Source organism: Apteryx mantelli, chromosome Z (genome assembly GCF_036417845.1).
Source record: "Apteryx mantelli isolate bAptMan1 chromosome Z, bAptMan1.hap1, whole genome shotgun sequence".
NCBI lineage: Eukaryota > Metazoa > Chordata > Aves > Apterygiformes > Apterygidae > Apteryx > Apteryx mantelli.
Window position 1 is genome coordinate 59,956,286 of NC_090020.1, and position 21,090 is coordinate 59,977,375.

Genomic DNA, 21,090 nt, shown 5'->3' on the forward strand with positions numbered 1-21,090 from the left:
AGCATAAATTTACAAAGCAGTATATGCATTATATTGTACAGAGAAAAGCAAAGGATAATGTTGACTTTAAAGGACATGGCGGGGGGAGGGAGAAATAAAGCTTTCTGCCATGGAATGAAAGAATTTGTTCCTGAGGAAGGCAGTCCATAGTGTTGCCCCGAATGGTTCCAGTATTCCCATCAGTCACAAAAATGCTGCCACACCTCCTTTGTGGAAGGATCAAGAAAAATATATTGGTGCTCCTTATGCCTGTGTCATTAAGATTGGCAATGGTAGGAAAGCATTCTGCTGCTGGAGGTGATTCGTCAGAAACACTAAGCAGATTCATTAGTCCTCTGTGTTATTTTCTCCATTTGAATGACAGTATCATTTATGATATCCAAGCAAAAGGAATAATACTAGAAAGACAGTCTTCTTAAAGTCTTGTGGATAGGTTGTTACTTTTAAGATAACCTGAAGAGATTTTTATCCTCCTTGATGTGATAATTTGTAGAGGCCTCAATCCCCTATGGGAGTCTAGTACTACATTTGTGTGTGTAAATAATGAACAGACAGTCTCTATAAAGTCAGGTTATTATTTAAGTATCTTTTTAACTTTAAGATATATCTTAAAAATTCATCTTAGCGCTTTGGAGACTTTTGATTATAGGCTACGAGGAAAGAAAGCAAAATCTCAGTACTAATATATTTAAGAGATTTTATGGCACATTACTTCTATACTATAGAACATGGTTAAACATCCTTGAGTTTAGAGTCTAAAGGTATAATATAACACAGTGCAAATAGATTAGAGTGTAGTTTTTGTAACTGAAGGATGTACAAAACATCCATGTCTCCAGTTTCCTGAAGTAAAGGTGTGAGAGTTTCTGCTCAGTGTTTATTATCTATTAAAAGCATACAGGGATGATGAAATGCATCAGTAACTTGGGAATTAGTTACAGGTGCAAAAGAACTGTAGGCAGAATGCTGTATGTGAGGAGGATTCATATTTTTGAGATGAAGGAAGAACAACTGTCTTGAATGTGATTAACTTGAATCACTAAAGAATATTTAGCAGGAAGTAGAGAAGACACAATTCGAGAAAGAACATTGAAGTTACTGCTGTTGGAGTTGCACATGATGTGTTGGTAATTTATATAGGTAAGGTTAATCAAGATTTTAATAGGAAGAGCGAGTAAAGATATAGGATTAAGTGAGTGCTTACGTTGAGAGATGGTGCAAAACAGTAAGTTGAAGTTAAAATGGTATCAAGATTGTGTGGCAGTAGTGGATGCTAAGAGCTGTCAGCACTGATAGAGAGTAGCAGAGAGGAGAGTTAACTTCTGTTTGGGACTTGAGGTACTAATAAGAAATCCTTTTTAAAGAAACAAGGGAGATGTAGGAATTATGAGAGATGTGAAAACCTGTGGTTTGAGAAGGCAGGAGAGCAGATCGTATTCTATCTCAGAAGATTAGAAATAGGTATGCTTATAAATGGAAAGTAGATGGATGAAGATGTGATTCCTTACCCATCTGTTAATTAATTTTTTGTTTGCAACAAAACAAATTTAGAGAGGTGACTTGCAGGAAATTATAAAACTCTGTCCTTTATTCCCCAAATCCTCCTGCTTGCTTATGTGAAACATTCTTGTGTTGCAGGTTTTCTAGATTTAGAAAAACAATCTTGAAAATGTTGTCCAGACTGTTTCGAATGCATGGCCTTTTTGTAGCCTCTCATCCATGGGAAGTCATTGTGGGAACAGTGACTCTCACCATCTGTATGATGTCCATGAAGATGTTCACTGGAAATGATAAGATCTGTGGCTGGAATTATGAGTGCCCAAAACTTGAAGAAGTAAGAATTTAAAGTCGTGTTATAATACTTATTTTTAATCGGTGGATCCTGAAATTTCCCTTAAAATATAGGGCTTTTTTGTACAATAAGAACAGGCTGTGATGTATTAAAAGCAAAGCAGTTATGCAGAAATTCCTTTCTTTATTGCCTGCTTTTCCCATGCTGGATATTAAAGCTGTATGCAAATGGTAGTGAGCTACAGGAGGTTTTCATTAAATAGAATTTTTGGTTGCAGGATATCTAATGAACGGGAAGGATTTGGGTATTAATATTGTTTGCAATATTTTAATTTTTTAAAACAGAGGCTAACAGTGATGCTTATTCCAAATTTTAATTTTTTGCGCAGCTTCACAATCTAAATCTTGTTGATAAAGCTTAACAAGTTCCTTCGTAACGTAATAGCGCCCTAACTCGCTTTGTATTTCGAACAGGATGTTCTGAGCAGCGACATCATAATCCTGACAATCACCCGCTGCATAGCAATCCTTTACATATACTTCCAGTTTCAGAACCTACGGCAGCTTGGGTCAAAATACATTTTAGGTAGTGTACCTGATTTTCTATTTGCTCAATACATTTTAATTGTATTTTTAATACAAATTGGTAATGAATATTAGAATGTTAATACTTATATACAGAATTGGCTTATTTTATTTCTTTGCTAGACAGCCCAATAAATACTGGGGTTCTGCATAGATGAAAGCAATTTTTTATGAGAGATTGTATGGGATTATATAAACACTGGAAATGTAATTATTGAAATAACTGTTTATTGTATGAAATTGTTTAAGCCAGTTTTTATTCTTGCTGATAAAAAATGAGAGATTTATGGCTTTTATTTCTCAGAATATTAATTTGAATGCAGCATAGATTTTAAATATCCATGTAAAAACAGTGTTCACATCAGTTTACATACACAGAAGTTGAGCTACAATCTGAAAGATTAGAATTATTGATTTATTTGCTTCAGAAATGATCTAAAGGTATTATTTATATATAATTTTTCTGATTTTTTTTTTCTTTAGGTATTGCTGGCCTTTTCACAATCTTCTCAAGTTTTGTTTTTAGTACAGTGGTAATTCACTTCTTGGATAAAGAACTGACAGGTTTAAAGTAAGCAATGGATACTTATTCTGTATTTCTTGTTTGAAATGTTTTACTATACAATAAACCTTGAATGTGTTCTTAAAGTGTTTCTCTTATTTCAGTGAAGCTTTACCATTCTTCCTGCTTCTGATTGATCTTTCAAGAGCTAGTGCATTAGCCAAATTTGCACTTAGTTCCAACTCACAGGTCAGTTTTTTGTTCTTTCTTTCTTTGGTTGTGGGATTTTGGGGTGTGTGGGTGGGTGTGTTTGTTTTGTTGTTGTTGTTTTTTGTTTTTTTTGGTAACACAGCTTTTGGATTTAAAAATGTGAAGATACCCCAGGTGGAGAAACATATGGGTGACTACGATAGTGGTAATATATAAAAGGATTAGCTTTAGTCCAGATATTCTGTGTTATCTTTTAGCTAAATTAGTTGCATGTATGAATATTTGTAGGATGTCACCTTCCGTGGAAGAACTACAAGCATTGCTGTTTAAGGCGGCTAGAATTCCTTTATGAAAGTCTTCATTAGAGCAGTTATTGATATAAAAAAAAGTGTATTTGTAGGGCTTAGGAACAATACTTAAGTAGAAATCTAATGTTACAATGCATGTGCAGGGAAAAGCATATTTCTAGAGAAAAACTTAGTGGAACAATGGCATGTGCACATGTTTATATAGATACATTCATGCTCCAATGTAATTCACACAGCACAATATGAAGGATTAACAGTAAATTTAGCCTATCATACATAGGAGTGGTTATTTCCTAATATTTGAAGTTCTAAGATAAAGTATTTTGAATGAAATTACTTTATACCTCTAAATACTGTACAAGGTAATTGATCATAATAATTGTGACTGTATTACATATATGCAACATTATTATAATAGTATATTATATAATAATAAATTATTATATAACTATATTATTGTATAATAGACTGTAGAATTCTTTAAAAATACTTGCTTTCAAGGAAGTATTTCGCAAATAGGTTTTCTCACACGCATCTTCCCTACGCACATGCATCCCCCATGCACATGCTGCCAAGCAAAAAGAAAGAAGGAAAATCTCACTCTCAAGGGGAAGTTTCAGTGCTTTTTATGTACATTTCTGTCAGCTGAGTCTAGAGAGCAAGATAAAAATAAAATAAAATTAGGATATGGATATAGGGTTGCAAGAACTTTTGAGATGCTGTGATATAAGTGTGGGTTTGTTTTTTAAAAAAATACACGTGCACCCATGTGTGTATGCGCACACACGCAAACACGTGTGCACATGTGTATACACACACACACATACATATATATCTTAAAGTTTAGAGCTTAAAGCTTAATTAAAAGTCTGTGCCCATTGATTTTTTTGTAGGGGCTTAGACTACCCATCAGCCAAAAATGGAGACTTTCACAATTAAATAATCTTGTGGTATAAATAAGACTGTTGAAGTATAATAGCTTGTATGAACTGTAATGATTAATGCATATATTCTTTCACAGTAGTAAATTTCTCAGTGTGTTGTATAAAGCCTTACCACCATAATAATACTGAGTTTATTAATCGCAGTATCTGCACCCCTTATGATGAAATAATCCATATTATGTACTCTGAGGCCTGACTGCTTTTTTTTGCCTTGTTGGAAAGAAACTTGAAAGGAATATCAGAAACAAATTTGAAACATTATTTTGAATCCAGTCTCCTTACCTGCTTAACACAGTTTCATGTTTTCATTTCATAGTTTTCATCATAGAATCTACTTCTCCAAGAACCAAATCTTTGTGTATTTTTTCATTTTTGTCTTTATGCTAATGTGCAGAAATTTCACTTTTTAGGATGAAGTAAGAGAAAATATTTCACGTGGAATGGCAATTTTAGGCCCTACATTTACACTGGATGCCCTTGTGGAATGTCTTGTTATTGGTGTTGGTACTATGTCAGGTGAGTGATTAAAGTCTAAGGGCCTAAACCTTTCCATGTAAAAAAGACCATTTGAAAAACATTGGAATATTCAGGGTTTCAAATGATAGGTGTTATCTGTGGGAGAGGAGTGACTTAATCTATTTATTTAGCTATTTGTTTACCTTCCTAAATAGCTTATATTATTAACTTTATGCATTAAACTAAGTTATTGCAAAATGACTAGGACTAAACATGCTTGGTTTTCATTAATCTGCAGTGTCAATGTAATGGTTTCTTTCTTACTTTTGCAACACTTTAAATATATAGCAAGCCTGTTGCGTATTCAAAATTTTTGTTTTGTTTTGTTTTTTTGTGTAGGGGTACGACAACTTGAAATTATGTGCTGCTTTGGCTGTATGTCCGTTCTTGCCAACTACTTTGTCTTCATGACCTTCTTTCCAGCTTGTGTGTCCTTAGTATTAGAGGTAAGACCAACTTCAAGAGAGCATCTAACTTAGTGTTCAGGCTATGCACGTTTCTTCATTAAGGTATACGCCAGCATGTTTGTCTTCCTGTTGAAGTAGACAAGAGGACATGCACAAGAAAAGTTATAGTGGCTCAACTGATGGATAATAACTTGTTACCCCACTGTCAGTCTCAATCAATAGTGTGAGTTCTGATCTAACTCAAGGTAAACAAATCATACTTCAAACTAATAGCTGTCCAGGGTCTTTCACTATTTAAAGTCTACTGTAGGCTCACTCTCTTGTTGGTAAAGTCTTAATAATAAAACAAAAATGCAATGTTGAAGCTTGTTTATTGTCAAACGTGCTGAATAGGACCTATTTTTAAATTGTTGTCTCTGCAGCTTTCTCGAGAAAGTCGTGAAGGGCGTCCTATATGGCAGCTCAGTCATTTTGCTCGTGTTCTGGAAGAAGAAGAAAATAAACCAAACCCTGTAACACAGAGGGTCAAAATGATCATGGTTTGTGACTTTTTTCATCTGTATTTATGTAATCAGTAAGCTGTTCTTGTGCAGTGAATAAAGCTTTTGTTTCCTATAGACTTTGTATCCTGCATCCCAGTACTCTTGCTCATCTAGGTAATTCTAACCAACATCCTCTATACCTACACCTAAAGTCTTCCTGCAAATGCCATTTATGCTCACAACACTGGTTGCTGCTTCATGTGCCCTTCTTCCCTCCCTATTTCCTGTACAGCACCCTCAGCTTTCTCCTCTTAATTACTTGAGCAAGAGGAAGGGTGTGCTGGGACTGGTTCAAAGCTACTGGTCTTATGATAAGCCAGAAAAGAAGTTAAAGAAAATGTGATGAGCTAACATTGCAGCCTTCCCTTTACACAGGACATGATAGGGTGGGTTTCTTGTCTCCTGTGTGCTGCTGGTTTTCATGAAACTGGTGAAAGCTTGGAATCTTGGAGATCTTTCTGTTTGATTTTGTCTGATAGTCTTCCTCCTGCCCAAATAACTTTTGGTTGTATTAGCCAAATTTCAACCCGTGTGATTATAAAACACTTGTCTCTGTATGGAACCAGCAAAAGGTTGCGTATGTAAATGAATACACAACTGTAAAATGGTGTTGAAAGAAGTGTGGAACATCAGCCTTAGACTTCTGAGTCATGGGAAGTTAAAGTAGAAAATAAATGATTAATCTTAATAAGTTAGATGCCTAGTTACAGTTGAAAACTTAATGATTGTTTTCTGTTTGTTTTGTTTTTTAATACAGTCGCTTGGTTTGGTTCTTGTTCACGCCCACAGTCGCTGGATAGCAGAACCAGCTGCTCAAAACACTACTGTAGAGAACTCAGTGGGATTGGATGAGAATGCACCAAAGAGAATTGAACCCAATGTTTCATTATGGCAGTTCTATCTTTCCCGGTAGGTGCCTTCACAGAAGAGAAGTGTATTTCATTGATTAGGATGTATTCTCCAGCGCTGCCAGCGATGGTCTTAGGGTACAGTGCTGTTGCAAACCAGCAACTCTGGCTGCTGTAGGATTCCTTAGAACCTGAGATGACATGTTATAAGAAGTATTTCAATGGTATGCCATTCTTATGATCTTCTTAAAATAGTACGATTATGGTCAGGAACCAGCTGTTCTGGATGCCTCATAACACTGTCTTTTCCTGCTAGCATTGGCACATTTCAGACCAGACTAGAAAATAAGTTTTATGACAGCACAGGAGTTACTTATTTGTGCAGAATTTCTGACCCTTCTCACACAAGTGCAAAAGATAGTCCAAATCATTATTCTTTTTCCTTGTAGCTTTTTTTCTAAAGATAAGAGATACTGTGCAATTCAAATATGCTATTGGCCCACAGCTCTACTGAAGTGGAAACTGTGATTCCACATTACTTCAGAAGACTCAGCACTGTTTCTCTTAGTTTTTTCCCCCCTTCTAGCAGCTTAACTCACATCATAGTAGTCATGATTGGCAGAGGGTGGTAACTGAATCTTCCTGCTTCATAATTTGGAGATAGGTGTTAAATGAATTTGACTTAGCTGTTCAGTAGTGAATATTTCCAGTAATTTCTCTCACTGGGATTGCTTTTTTTTGTTTGTTTTTTCCTTTTACTAAGATTTAATAAAAGTTTAGGGATGACTGAAACTTCTTATGATGTTAATAATACAAAGAATGATTTCTCTACCCCAATCTAGCATACCTGAATATTCTGATATTCTGTTATAAAACATCATTTGACTGGAATTTCGATAACTGAAAAATGATGATCAAACACTGACCCTTTCTAAAGCAAAGGGATGTTAAAATGTTGCTATAAACTAATAGATTGTATATACTATGTATCTATGTATTTTATTTATTTTTAGAATGGCCAGTATGGATATTGAGCAAGTAATCACTCTTGGATTAGCCCTTCTTCTTGCTGTGAAATACATTTTCTTTGAACAAACAGAGACTGAATCCACACTCTCGCTGAAGAATCCCATAACATCTCCAGTGATGGTTCAGAAAAAGGTCCCTGAGAATTGTTGCAGGAAACAATCTGGACTTCTGAAAAACAATCAGAAATCTAACACAGTAGAAGAAACTTTAATTGCCAAAGATGGAAATGGTAATTTTGAGCATTTTATAGTCTGAACTTATTCCCAGATATTTATATCAAATAGTGAATTCTGTGCAGCATGTTGTATTTAGAACCAAAACTTAAGATTTTTATAAACTGAAGTTCATTTAATTGTTTTTATGCAGCTGAAGTCATAAAACCTGTATTAGCAGAGTCTTCAACCAGGGCTACATTTGTAGTTGGCAGTTGCAACCCTGTGGAAACCTCTGCAGTTCTTAATAGAAAAGAGGAAGAAATTGAATTGTCTAAAGAACCACGTTCTGTTGAGGAATGTGTTCGTATACTTGGAAATGTTGAGGTATGGAAAAAAACTTTTTTTTTTTTTTAAACCTCCAATGTAACTTCTAATTTAAGAACTCTTAAAATTCATTTTCTAGCGTTTAAATGATACTATTGATTGTGATGTCTTACCTCAGAGAACTATAGAGCTTTTATAACTGTATAAATGTGTAAATATTATGGCATAGAACCCTAGACCACTCTCCTGTTTTTTTAAAAAACAAACAAACTACCCTTTTAGAAGTCATTTCTGCTTGTTACTTTTTTTTTTTTAACAGATAGAAAATGTATATTTGTCTGTTTTTCTCAAGTTGTAAATAAATAATCTTTTATTATGAGTCTTCCCCCTTTACTCCCAAGATGAGAGAGGGGAAAAAAGGCAGCTTCTACATTCATTCATGACATACCAAGTAATTCAAGCTTCACTGTAAATCATGCATATGAGTGGGTGTTTGAATGAAAGGTTTTTGGCCATGTTCTTGCCTGCTATGAAACCTTATGTTGACAGTTGTCTCCTTTGGATATCATCTGATAATGGTCAAAGTAAAGTTGCTACCCTTTCTCATTTGGAAACATTTCAAACTATTTTCACCAAGACAATCTCTACTTTTTTTCCCCATCCTTTACATTTCCAGAAGGGAGCAAAATTCCTTACTGATGCTGAGGTTATCAGTTTAGTTAATGCTAAGCATATTCCTGCATACAAACTGGAAACCTTGATGGAAACTCAGGAGCGTGGTGTGTCCATTCGTAGACAGATGTTATCTAAGAAACTCCCTGAACCTTCATCTTTGCAGTATCTTCCTTACAGGAATTACAATTACTCTTTGGTAAGTAGAAGGCAGACAAGCAAAGTTCAGTGTAATATCATTTTCCAAATGTATGAAATATCTGCTTGAAATGATGTATATGGATTAGCAATGAGCTTGGTCAAAACTGCTGTGAAAATTGCAAATACAAAGCACTACTGTATAGTGCTTTGGATTGCTTTTAAACCTAAAAATTTTGTAGCTTAACCTAATTTTTGTAGCTTAACCAAAAGAACAATTCCTTACCAAGGTATGCAGTTGCCTTATCTCATAAAAATGGGATTCTGCTAACACTAAGCCTGCATTCAATTGAGTGAAAATGTTAGCTTGAGCTCAAGTTAAAATGGAAGCTTATTTAAAATTCATTCAACAGTATTAAATTAAAATTGTTTTAATAGTATTTAAGACTTAATAAGATTCAATAGATCTGTCAAATAATAGATTTTTAACAGTAGCAGCTGTTGATGGGTGTAGCTATAAATAGCTGACACGGATTAGAACAGTTTATTAATACTTGAAGTTTGATAATCATAACAAAATACAAAATTTTGTACGAAGTATTCCATTTTATTGATGAGCTGGTCATAGTAGAAGGAACTTAAAGCTTTAACTTGTTGAGGTGAAAGTTGCTTCATGGGTAGGGTTGCGGGTTTTTCGCTAAGATAGCTCTTTGTAGTGACATATATAGTGTGCTATCGTGGTACGTATAATCTTAATGATAATTTTTGTATTCTTGTAAGGTTATGGGAGCTTGCTGTGAAAATGTGATTGGATATATGCCTATTCCTGTAGGCGTAGCAGGGCCACTGTTCCTGGATAACAAAGAGTTTCAAGTTCCAATGGCAACAACAGAAGGATGTCTCGTGGCAAGCACAAATAGAGGTTGTAGAGCAATATGTGTAAGTAACTCCTAGAAAGAAGATTGACTCTTTAATTGCTTGACCAGCTTAAAAACTCTCTATAATACAAACATTTTATATGTCTTTTTTGGGGGGTGGGGGGAATTTAAGGCATGTTTTTGGTTTCCCAAAATCTAAAATTTAGTTTCAGTAATCTTTCTTCATTTCTGTTTTGATTTTAGCTTGGTGGAGGAGCAAGCAGTCGTATTCTAGCAGATGGGATGACCCGAGGGCCTGTTGTAAGGCTCCCCAGTGCTTGCCAGGCTGCAGAAGTGAAAGTTTGGCTTGAAAGCTCTGAAGGGTTTAAGATAATAAAAGAAGCTTTTGACAGCACAAGTAGGTTAGTATAATGGTTACTTGGACCTTATTTCCTGATTCAAGACTTTCAAGACCCTAAAAAGATCCCAATTGTACTGCTATGTACTGTAGTTTAGGAAATTACATACTCACTTTGTCTGTCTTGTGTAGCATGAATCTTAAGAAAACAGCAGTTTGTTGGGTTTTTTTTATTTGTTGCTGTGGTTATCTATCAAGGCTAGTAATAAATATTTTCTGATGATAAACAGTAAATGACTGGATCATAGTAACAAGTTGGAATTGAGCAATATTTGATACGTTTTTGTTTTGTCTAAGCATTTAAAATAAATGTATAACTCACTTGGACTTTTGGTAGTTACTACGCTAAAAGTAGTTTAAAGTTTGGAATCTAGGCTTTCAGATGGTATTAAGTGTTAATAATTAATATGCTAGGTTTCAGAAACCATAAACTAATGCTAGAGCTGAAATGTTAAGAAATGTAAAATAGTGTTAAGGATAAGTTTATTTTAAGCACAAGACTTTCTTCTGAGATTTGTGATTACCTGCCTTCTTTAGGAACATTTAGACAAGGATTGCCATATGAGTTATGTTTCTTACTAATCTTATGAGTGTCAGCCAAGGACATATCTGTATTTCAGTAAGAGTCACTCATGCTGCTGTTTACAAGCGGTATTTTCCAGTTTTTGTTTGCCTTTAATCTGCATGAATAAAGCTCTGATTTGTGGAGCTTGCACTGTTATGGGAGATAAAATGTTTTTTGCCCTGCTTTTAAAAAAACACAAGAATTTTCAAAGTCCTCATTTTTAGTTAGTAGTCGGTAGTCAGATATTTTGCAGAGTTCCAAGGGGTAAAATTTGTGTTAGCACTTCAGGATCCAATATTTCATGAAGTCCAGGGCTAGAAAAACATAAGGAGCCAGTGAAACATTTCACTGTTCGCTTTCAGGAGCAGTGAAACATTACGTTTGAAGGTACTTATCTTCAGAGAACTATGTGCAAGATAGCTGAAAGTTTATTTTTCCCACACTGAGGGAGGAAGAGTGCAGATAACTGTGTGGTTAATGGAGCCATCTATAATAATTTGCTGTCATTATGCCCTTAAAGTTAGTTTAAGCTTTTTCTCCTTGAGAATTTTAAGTAATCATTCAATTTTCTTGCAGGTTTGCTCGCCTACAAAAACTTCTCATCAGTTTGGCTGGTCGTAATCTTTATATCCGTTTTCAGTCTAAAACAGGGGATGCAATGGGAATGAACATGATTTCAAAAGTAAGGCCCAGTCTCTTTAAGTCTTCTATTAAATGTGGGGATTTGGGGTTGTTTTGTTTTGTTTTAAGAAAAAGTGTCCCACCCATCTGTGACTGCCTGGCATGTGAAGACAGAAAGAGATAGGACTTGCAGGCAGCACACATCTGTTTGCAGTTCTATAAAATGATAAAACTGTTCAGCTTTGCTTTACATAAACAAGAACAGGATACGAACAGTGAAAGAAAAAGGGTTAAAGTCATTTTGTGTGGGAGTTTTTCTTGTGTGTTTGTTTTTTAAAAGAGTATTCCTGATAATGTAGGACTGTTTGCTTGGTTCCTTTGGGCTGAAGATTTTATCCAGCAGTAATTAATCTGTTGCTGTGCTTATCAGTCCTTGTGAAGAAAGGATTAGGAATCCGATGAGTGGCAGCAAGTGCAGCCATGTGGAAGAAACTGAGGCATGACTCATAGTTTAAGGGGGAAAAAAGCCTTGTACTGTTTGAGATAAGACTTTGATACTGACTGCCTGTCATATGCAGAGTTTACTCAGAATAATTACATAAATGGGTCAGGCCATACACAGGCACTAAATATAGTTGAAATTTGACTTCCTAATGTATAGAAGCTCCTTCCCACTTCATCCAAAATGAATTATTTTCATGCCCGTAGTGTTTGACTTGGTTCATGTTGCATCTTCAGTAATGTGTGCGTATGCCCATTCATGTAGAATGTATGGACTCTCTGGATACATACTAGGAAGGACCAAGGGCTTATTTATTACAATTTATTATTCCCCGTAGTTGCAAGTGGTTAGAAAAACGATAGCAATGATGATACCATTTGCTCCTCTTTCAGATTCCTTCTGAAAACCCTGTTCTTTTTCTCAGCTACAGCTGATGTTCCAAAGTTTTAATCTAATCTTGCTGTTCTGCTGTCCTTGATTAATGTTTTACAACCATAATGAGATACTAGTCTTTAATGATATCTGTTTCTCTTCTAACAGGGTACTGAAAAAGCACTGGCAAAGTTGAATGAAGAGTTTCCTGATCTTCAGGTTATAGCTATTAGTGGTAACTATTGTACAGACAAAAAGCCTGCTGCCATAAACTGGATAGAAGGAAGAGGCAAGTCTGTTGTCTGTGAGGCAGTCATTCCAGCCAAGGTTGTCAGAGAAGTGAGTGTTTGCTTTATTTCATTTGTTTAAAAAATGCATATCTTTTACAAAACTGCTAACATACTTTACTTCATAAATATGAAATATAAGTTATGTTTCATGTAGGGATGATTTCTACATGTATTTTCAGACTATTGTTGTAGGATAAGTCATTTCTATTGAGAACATCTTACAGTAGATGTTTCTCCTTTTACTGTCTTTTCTAAGATATTGTGCTATGTATTTTCTGGTGAATGCTGAAGATGCTGGATCCCTCACTTCTTTCCTTTGAAAACTATTCTATTGTTTGATCTTACACTTAGAGTTTTGTCTGGCAGAACCCATTCGTTGTGATCGTTTTATTTATTTGTTGTCTCTTGCACAACCCTGACATTCTCTTTAAAGTTCACATGCCCCCTACTACAATGAAAACAGTCAGGCGCTTCACTTAATTCCAAGACTGCCTTAGTTGCTAGGATGACTAAATGTAATGTTTATAACTGTGCCAGTGCTAGTCCCTGGCAAACTTGTCCTACATCGTAAGTGCTATCTTAGATTCTCCTTCAGCTGAGCCGGCAAAATTGGCTCTGTGTCAGACCAGATTGGCTCTGTGTCTTGCCTGTTAACCTTGTCTCCAGTATTGGCCAAGACAGACAATATCCAAGGAGGAATTTAATACACAATACTTGTAATGCTCTTCCTGTTCCAGATTTTCTCAGTTGGTGCTTTTGTATACAATAGATTCCCACCTCCCCCCCTCCATGGTCCAGTTCCTTTTGTGTATCTATGTAAACTTTTAGCATTAATATCCCAGACAGAATTCCACAGCTCGACTACACCTTGTGTGAGGAACTTCCTCCTTTTTGTTAATATTATTTGATGATGCCCTAGTATTTTTATGGAAAGAAACAATTAACAAACTTCTTTTCTATAACTCTCAAGACTTTATAGCTCTCTAACAGAGCCCCTTCCACCTTCCTAGCTATCTCATTTTCAGACTGAAATGAACTAGCTTCTGTATGAGGAATGAATAACCAGCTTATCCTAGCATATCTTTGCCCATGTTTGTCACCTGTGGATCTTTTTCAGTTCTAGCATATCCTTTCCAAAATCTAGAGAGAGTTGGACACAGTATTCAAAGTGTGTTTGCAGTCTAGATTTATACATTGGCATAATTATGTTTTCTGTGTTTGCTTTCTATTAATTTTCTAATTGTTTGCCTTTTTGACTACTACTTCAGTGGAAGTGTCAGACCAGTATCTATTATAACCCCAAGATTTCATTCCAGAGTAATAATGGGGAGGCCATCATAGTTTAAGCAACTTTAGGCTGCTTCTTTTTTTTTTTTTTCCATGTACATCACTACATCTATCTGTATTGAACTCTCTATATTACTTTATTATAGATCCTTGTGCAGATCTTTGTCATCTGATCTCATTCTTACTGTACTGGAATTTCTTAGATTTTTTGCTTATGGCAATATTGTGTTTGTCCCCTTTGATCATTTTTATACTAAATTCAGTGTAAATCTCTTACCTGATGCTTTCAAAATACAGTCAGTAGGGTATAAATAGTCACTTAATTTGATATTACTGTGCAACAGAATGTTTATTTTCAAGTGTTGGTTTTCTGTTACAACTCTTCAGTTTAGTTCTGTATTATACAGAGCAAAATTGAGGAGGGTTTACTGTCTGGAGCAACTTGTGAGAAAAGCCGCTATCATGTCAAAGTGAATTATTGGGATTTTTTTTTGCTAAACTGTTTGTACATTTCATACTGAAGATAAATGAGTATTTGAAAAGGTGAGAGAAGGTAGTTTAATTTTCCTTAGAGGTCTGTACCTCTAAGGAAGTCCAAACCCTCAGCACTGACTTTTCTGTTGTTACTTGATAGGTACTCTCTGCATCTGAAAGGGTTTCCTTTGAACAAAAATAAAAGTAGATAAAGAACACTGAGTCAAATTCTATATGGAAGTGTACAATGGAGGCCTTATTAGCATGAAATAGAGTATTGTAACTGCTGCCTAAGGAAATGTGTAGTAAAAGTGTATCACTTTGCCTAGGTATTGAAGACTACTACAGAAGATATAGTTGAAGTTAATATAAACAAAAACTTGGTGGGTTCCGCTATGGCTGGTAGCATAGGTGGCTACAATGCACATGCAGCAAACATTGTTACAGCTATCTACATTGCTTGTGGTCAGGTAAGTTTTTCTGTACCAAGTCAGCCTTTCTTAGTTCAGTTAATTCTGAATTGGACACTTAGCTGAGTGGGTTTTTTTGCCTTCCTGATCTAAAGGATGCTGCGCAGAATGTGGGCAGCTCTAATTGCATCACTTTGATGGAGCGAACTGGTTCTACCAATGAAGACCTGTACATCAGCTGCACAATGCCTTCTATAGAAATAGGAACTGTTGGTGGAGGCACCAACTTGCTCCCACAGCAGGCCTGTTTGCAGGTACAAAGCAAGAAGTTTAAAGCAACTTACCTTCTTAAAGCAGAGCTCGCTTTCATGTTGTATATATTGTGCCTGAGTAATGTCAGAATGGGCCCTCTAGAAACTCCATGGACTTGAGATGAAAATTCTAGAATTACCTAATTATTTTCATGCATCTAATTTTTAAAGCTTAATATGCTTACTATTAAAAAGAGATTTAAAGCTAGTCAGTTGGATATAATTTGGTAAAACTTAAATTTAGCCTAAATATACTTTGGTTTTATAGCATAATATTTTAATTTTTCTCTCCAGATGTTAGGGGTTCAAGGTGCAAGCCAAGATAATCCTGGTGAAAACGCCCGTCAGCTTGCTAAAATTGTATGTGCTACAGTGATGGCAGGGGAATTATCACTAATGGCAGCTCTTGCAGCTGGGCATCTAGTCAAAAGCCACATGATCCACAACAGGCAAGTGCAAAACTTTGTCTTTCTCTGCTGTTTCCCCCTCTTCCACCCATACTGGAAGATTCAATAATAATTACACTAACAATTGTAGCATGTAATAGTAATGTATCATTTTAACTATCTAATATGGTCATCTTACTGTTTTTGTTAGGTCAAAAATGAATCTGCAAGACCTTCAAGGAACCTGCACTAAGAAAGCAGCTTGAATACTAAAACAGCTTTGAAACGAAGAATTGTTTTAGCAACTGACGAGGTGCATGGGAAAAATTAATGTAACCTGAGAAGTTTAGAATGCAAATCACCTTCAGCTCAATTATTTCTGTGGAGGATAAACTGAAAGATCAGTGGACTTGCGATCAGTGAAACTACTTACGCCTTTGACCTTCTTCAGCGGTTAGAGATGACTTCATGAAAGAAGTCCTCTCAGGGGTCTTGAACATGGCTTTAGAATTCTTACTCATGGTTTTCTGAAGGGTCAGTCCTATGTTTTTACAGGTTGAGAGTATTTTGACTAGTAAACTCCTAGTTGCTACCAAGGTGAAAAGTGATATAATGTACTTTGTATGTTTAAAAACAATTGTCTAAACTTGGCTAGAATACACTGGTCCTTGCCATCTTTATTTTCTGGTTAGCAAGGTATGTTTTTAAAGTGATGGCAAGCCTAATCACTTTCTATGAACTCCCAATTTTAATTTTGTGCACAGTTTAAACTTAAGGTTTAGGCTATAAGACAATTTTATGAGTCATATTAGTTTTATAGAAGCATCAGTCTATTTATAGTACTTAATTTGCTGCTTTTTCAGCTAAGAAGCATTCAATGTTTTAACTCCACAATTTAGGTTATTCCTTTAAGGAAAATTTGTGATGTACAGAGTGCTGAATTATTAAATATAATCCTTTACTGAAGTAGGAAAAAACAGTGTCTTCAACTGTTTTGTCATTTTGTTCAGGTAGAAAAAAATAGATTCTAAAACTAGTAACTCCAAAAAAGGACTACATGTCAGACAGTTAATACTTTAAGTAAATGCAGTTTGTTAAACTTCTTTTGATAGGAGTGGATTCAAACAACAGGAGTCAAGGACAGATGTTTACACTTCTTTTAAAAGAAATCTCTTAAAGTACAGTGTGTTTTGCATTCTCATAATTTTTTAGCGTTTCACACTTATTCCCCGGGAGTAAGTGTGTATCCACTACTTAAACTGAGATAAAATAAAGCCAGAAGATCACACTGTTCTTTAACACTATATTTTTTAATGTTTTAATTCCTTTTAAAACTTTTTTTGAGGGGGAGAGTATTTATTTTAAGAAAAACTCTTGCATTGTCTTTTTTTTTTTTTTAGTTTAGTTTTTATGAGAAGTACTTAGTAAAGGAATCCAGCGAAATGACAAGTTAATGACAAGTTAATGCAACAAACAGTTTTTGTATTAAAATACTGTACTTGGACCAGTGAAGCAGCCTCAGGTGTTCTTAATGTAATACAGGAAACCCGTTTTTTTCCTGGTTTGATTTGCCATTGGGAAGCTTGCTAAATGCATTGTCTTGTCTAGCTAATCACAGAAGGAAAACTTAATATGCTTGGGTGGTTTTTTTTTTTTTTGGGGGGGGGGGGCTCTTTAAATTTTCTTTTTAGTAAAAAAATTTACCAGTGGATTGGCCTAGCTGCATTTCTTACAGGAATGCAGTGGCATTTCTAAAGGGGTGACTAGCAAAGGTGCTCTTCTAATGTGCAAATTTGATACAAATCATGATGGGTTGTTTTGTAGTACATCAACACATTAATATTATTGTAATGATCTCATAAAACTAATGTGCAAGCACGAAGACATACTACATGCTAGATGCTATGATAGCATGTAACTATCATGAATGTTTATCTTCCTGCAGTATTGTTGTTAATAGCTACCATTTATTTAAGGAAAGGTGGAACTACTTTGTTTCTATGTTCATTCAGTGATCTTATTATTTAAAGTAACACTGTACTGGCAATAAATGGTGGTTCAGTGTTCATTTTGGTGAATTTAACTGACATTCTGTCTGGCAGAATTAACATTTTGTATTACTACTAAATTGTGTACATTTTGGTACAGACTACTTTTTCAGTTTCAGTAAATCAATGGAAAACATACTGGCTTAATTGTGATATTTTCAGCTTAATTCATGACTTAGTGACATAAAATAAAAGGGTTAAGGAAAATAAAATTGGACATGTAACAGTCAGTGCAGCAGGGATATGATACCAGAACTTCTCACGTTGTTTGCAGAAGCCTGTACACATTTAGTCTCCGTGAAGTAGAATTGCTCAGTTTGCCCAGATGGGAGAACTAATTCACTTCAGCATTAGTGATATCTTCTGTTGAAGCCCATTTGGATGTTTCTCCTATCTTCTGGATAAGAGACTGCCAAAAGTATAATTCAATAGTTATGTGTCCACCAAAAGACTTTCAGAGGTGCTTTTTATCTGTTGCTTGGTATCTGAATTTCTGCACTGCATTCACCAGAAAAATGTAATTCTATCAAAATATGTAGTGTTGTTTATATATTATTCTTGCAAGACAGGTTAACTCGGAAGTCAGTACCACCCGAAGAATTGTTTGATATTAGAAGTTCCAATAAGAACTTCATAGTGCATGCTAGCAGCTAATCAATTAAGTATTTAGTCAGTATGCCACTAAAAATCTCAGAAACTATTTAAAGGTTAGAGCTCTAGCCCTGGATCTTTGTCTTCAACCGTGTGCTACAGCAATGTAGTTAAGTTCCCATGTGTGATCTTGGTGATGTCCAACAACCTGTAATCCAACATACAGTGTAGTGTGGCTCCTTTTTCAGTCTCTTCTGTGATACAGATTTTAAGCCAGAATTGGAGGTCAGCATTTCATATGTGTTGAAAGTTTTAGGGAACTGAAAGATTCTTATTTCAATGCATACAGTGCAGTAGAATATTCCAACATCACTGCAAAGCTTGTGTAGCAAGACTGTTTCAGTACAAGACATCCTTGGGAAAACCAAACCAGCTGGCTGGAGTTGAGTTTCTAGAGCTGCAGCAACCTACATAATGTACTATTATAACGGGTGTAGTTTTTCAAATGTTTCAAAGCCCTAGGAAAAATTAAAAACAGTAAATCTGTATTTGATTATAACTAATTTGCCTGCTTTACCTAGGTTTATCTCCTTTCTTTTGTGTGTTGCAGTTCCTTTCCTGCTGTCATGCAAGTTTCAGATTTGTGAGGCTTTGAAGCTCTGCAACTCCAGTTGTACTGATTTTTGTCCACCTTGATTTTCCTCAGCCAGCATAGTAAGTTATCTGTTAAGTGTACCTTACCTAGTCTTACTGACAGGACTAGGGGCTTCTGCTCACGCAGGTAAAAGTGATGATGCAAATCACATCCATGTCTAACACAGCTAAGATAGACAGCAGAAGTTTGTAGCGGATGCTTCCTTGGTTATTGAATGGGTGAGCCTCAGCAAGGACCCCTGGCACAGACATTGCATACCAGTTCTCAGAGAAGAGCGTGACTGAACCAGCTAGTTCTCTCATAGAAGAGTCCAAGCCTGTCTATGCTCTCAGTGTTGCTATACACAGCATAACTTTCATCCTTGGTACTACTGTCTGCATTGCACATGTGAACTTTCCACATAATGTGGATACAGGCCTGAAAAAAGCTAGGGTAGATGGCTCATCTTCCCTGTCCTTTCAGCTACCTTTTGACTGGATTGAGAGCCCTTACTACTTTTAAGGTGCATGCTTTTTAAGATAAGTCAAGTCATCTCTCTCCATCCAATATATGAGGTTCTGTTGTTTTCCCTCCCTCGCTTTGGCTGTGGAAGGCTTATGCTGCACAATGACACCTGCTGAAACAGAGATGATGGTTTGGGCTTCAAATGGTGTGCTCATTACAGCAGCAGTTTCCCTTCTCCACAGATCCTCCCTTGCCTCAGGCGAAGTGCTGAGCAGATGTGTGTTCCTGGCAGACACATTTTGCCTTACCCACAAAGCAATTATGGTGCTGTGCGTTCAGTGAAACTTTGAGTACTGGCAATTCCACACTTTTTGTCTCCCCGCCTAGAGATTACTGCTGGCCCCAAGTGCTTTCTTCTTGTACCATATTCTTTGGTAGGAGGCCTGCCTCTGAAACCAGTCGTATCTCCACAGTGCTCTAGGGCTTTTAGAGTATATTATATAATGGCAAATTACCTAGGACTGCCCATCTTCACAACTGATCTTTGTTCAATCAATCAGCTTCTTAATCTACCACATGGGACACTAAGGACTCCAGCCCCAGCTTTCATAGGTCTTCCCCCAAAACAGAATCCAGTAACACTCCCACTAGAACTCCTAGGAAGTCTAAGGAGAGGGGGGGAAAAAAACCCACTACATCTTGGCAAGAGTATCTGCTGAGATCCACAACAGCCAAATAAAGACCAAACCCTCTTCCAGAGAAGAAGTGTATAGGTTAGTCCATCTTCATCAGACAGAGCACAGGGAAAAAAGTAACTGTGCCACAGAATTACACCAATGACCAGTCTGACCTAGAACCACCAGCTGAAAGACCAGACTGCAGCAAGTCTATCAATCAAGCTCATTGCAAGACTAGCTGCATGAATCTGTAGCTTCCAGCCCTCCAGCTGCTACCACAACATGGTTTACCAAATTGCTTCACATTTACCCTGTAATAAATTGTTGGGCTCTAAGAACAAATGGAAGGCAATCCCAAGGGGTTTGCTTTAGCCTGCATAATCATTAATCCACATACATTCTCAGAAAACAGGCCTTCAGTCACACCAAGGGAGGCAGTCACTCTGCTGACAAGCAGCTATGTAAATGTTCACTGAAAAACACACCTCACCCTCAAAATGAACGGGCAATGTTTCCACCCTTTTGCTCAGGTAGTGAGTAAAATGGGCAGGCCTACCAGAGACAAGGAGAGGCATCACTGTTAGAAGAGTTTCTGAATAAACAGAATAGCACTTTTTCAGGAACTATCTTGGGTTTCCCATGTGATAATTGTTTCTCTGCAAGTCTAATGAATTTGACAATCACTAAAGAAATGTTCTCATGGCAACTTCTTCAACATTTAAAATAAAGCACACTAAAAATGGTAATGTAAAATCTAAGGGACACATTCCTATAGAGTAAAAAACTAAAATGAACTTCAGCTCTTGTTTTGGTAATAAGAGTTTAAGAGCCAACTCTGGAAGCCACCATGGGTTAGGCTGGCCAGCTCTTTAAACCATCTCACTTGAAAATTTTCCTACTTTGCTAGATGGTACAGAATAAATTATAATTTGTATTATACTGAGGCTAGTAATGATTATAGGTCATCAGTTACATGATTTTGTTGTCTTCTGTTTCTGTCACTCTCTGTAAGCTTATGTATGCCCTTAACTTAAGATGGTCTCTCAACAATTGACACATCCTTGCTTGTGGTGAAATGAATAATGAAACATCCTTGAGTTACCTGCTAAGAAATGGAATTACTTAATGAATAAGCCCAGTATTGAAATTCTGTCAGCAACTTTTAAAAATTTAAATTCTGTAATAGACTCATTATATATTATATAGCTGAA

General features: G+C 36.1%; 1 protein-coding gene across 8 annotated transcripts in view; it reads left to right on the forward strand.

Moving 5' to 3' along the window:
* Positions 1 to 21,090, forward strand: part of HMGCR (3-hydroxy-3-methylglutaryl-CoA reductase) — a 30,569-nt gene that overhangs the window by 2,021 nt on the left and 7,458 nt on the right. For 2 of the 8 annotated variants that reach the window (XR_010886797.1, XR_010886795.1), the window contains exons 2-21: positions 1,639 to 1,834; positions 2,266 to 2,377; positions 2,860 to 2,947; positions 3,043 to 3,127; positions 4,751 to 4,856; positions 5,196 to 5,302; positions 5,686 to 5,802; positions 6,563 to 6,714; positions 7,667 to 7,911; positions 8,049 to 8,221; positions 8,838 to 9,032; positions 9,752 to 9,910; positions 10,093 to 10,250; positions 11,388 to 11,493; positions 12,475 to 12,645; positions 14,687 to 14,827; positions 14,923 to 15,081; positions 15,373 to 15,527; positions 15,676 to 15,998; positions 18,714 to 18,817. Coding sequence is in view for 3 of the 8 variants with exons in the window: in XM_067315150.1 (XP_067171251.1) it covers positions 1,670 to 1,834; positions 2,266 to 2,377; positions 2,860 to 2,947; positions 3,043 to 3,127; positions 4,751 to 4,856; positions 5,196 to 5,302; positions 5,686 to 5,802; positions 6,563 to 6,714; positions 7,667 to 7,911; positions 8,049 to 8,221; positions 8,838 to 9,032; positions 9,752 to 9,910; positions 10,093 to 10,250; positions 11,388 to 11,493; positions 12,475 to 12,645; positions 14,687 to 14,827; positions 14,923 to 15,081; positions 15,373 to 15,527; positions 15,676 to 15,730 (2,649 nt within the window). In the remaining 5 variants the exon portion in view is untranslated. Of the gene's footprint in view, positions 1 to 1,638; positions 1,835 to 2,265; positions 2,378 to 2,859; positions 2,948 to 3,042; positions 3,128 to 4,750; positions 4,857 to 5,195; positions 5,303 to 5,685; positions 5,803 to 6,562; positions 6,715 to 7,666; positions 7,912 to 8,048; positions 8,222 to 8,837; positions 9,033 to 9,751; positions 9,911 to 10,092; positions 10,251 to 11,387; positions 11,494 to 12,474; positions 12,646 to 14,686; positions 14,828 to 14,922; positions 15,082 to 15,372; positions 15,528 to 15,675; positions 17,131 to 18,713; positions 18,818 to 19,428; positions 21,081 to 21,090 lie in introns of those variants that run through there. The other 6 variants (XM_067315150.1, XM_067315151.1, XR_010886794.1 and 3 more) reach the window with 5 other exon arrangements.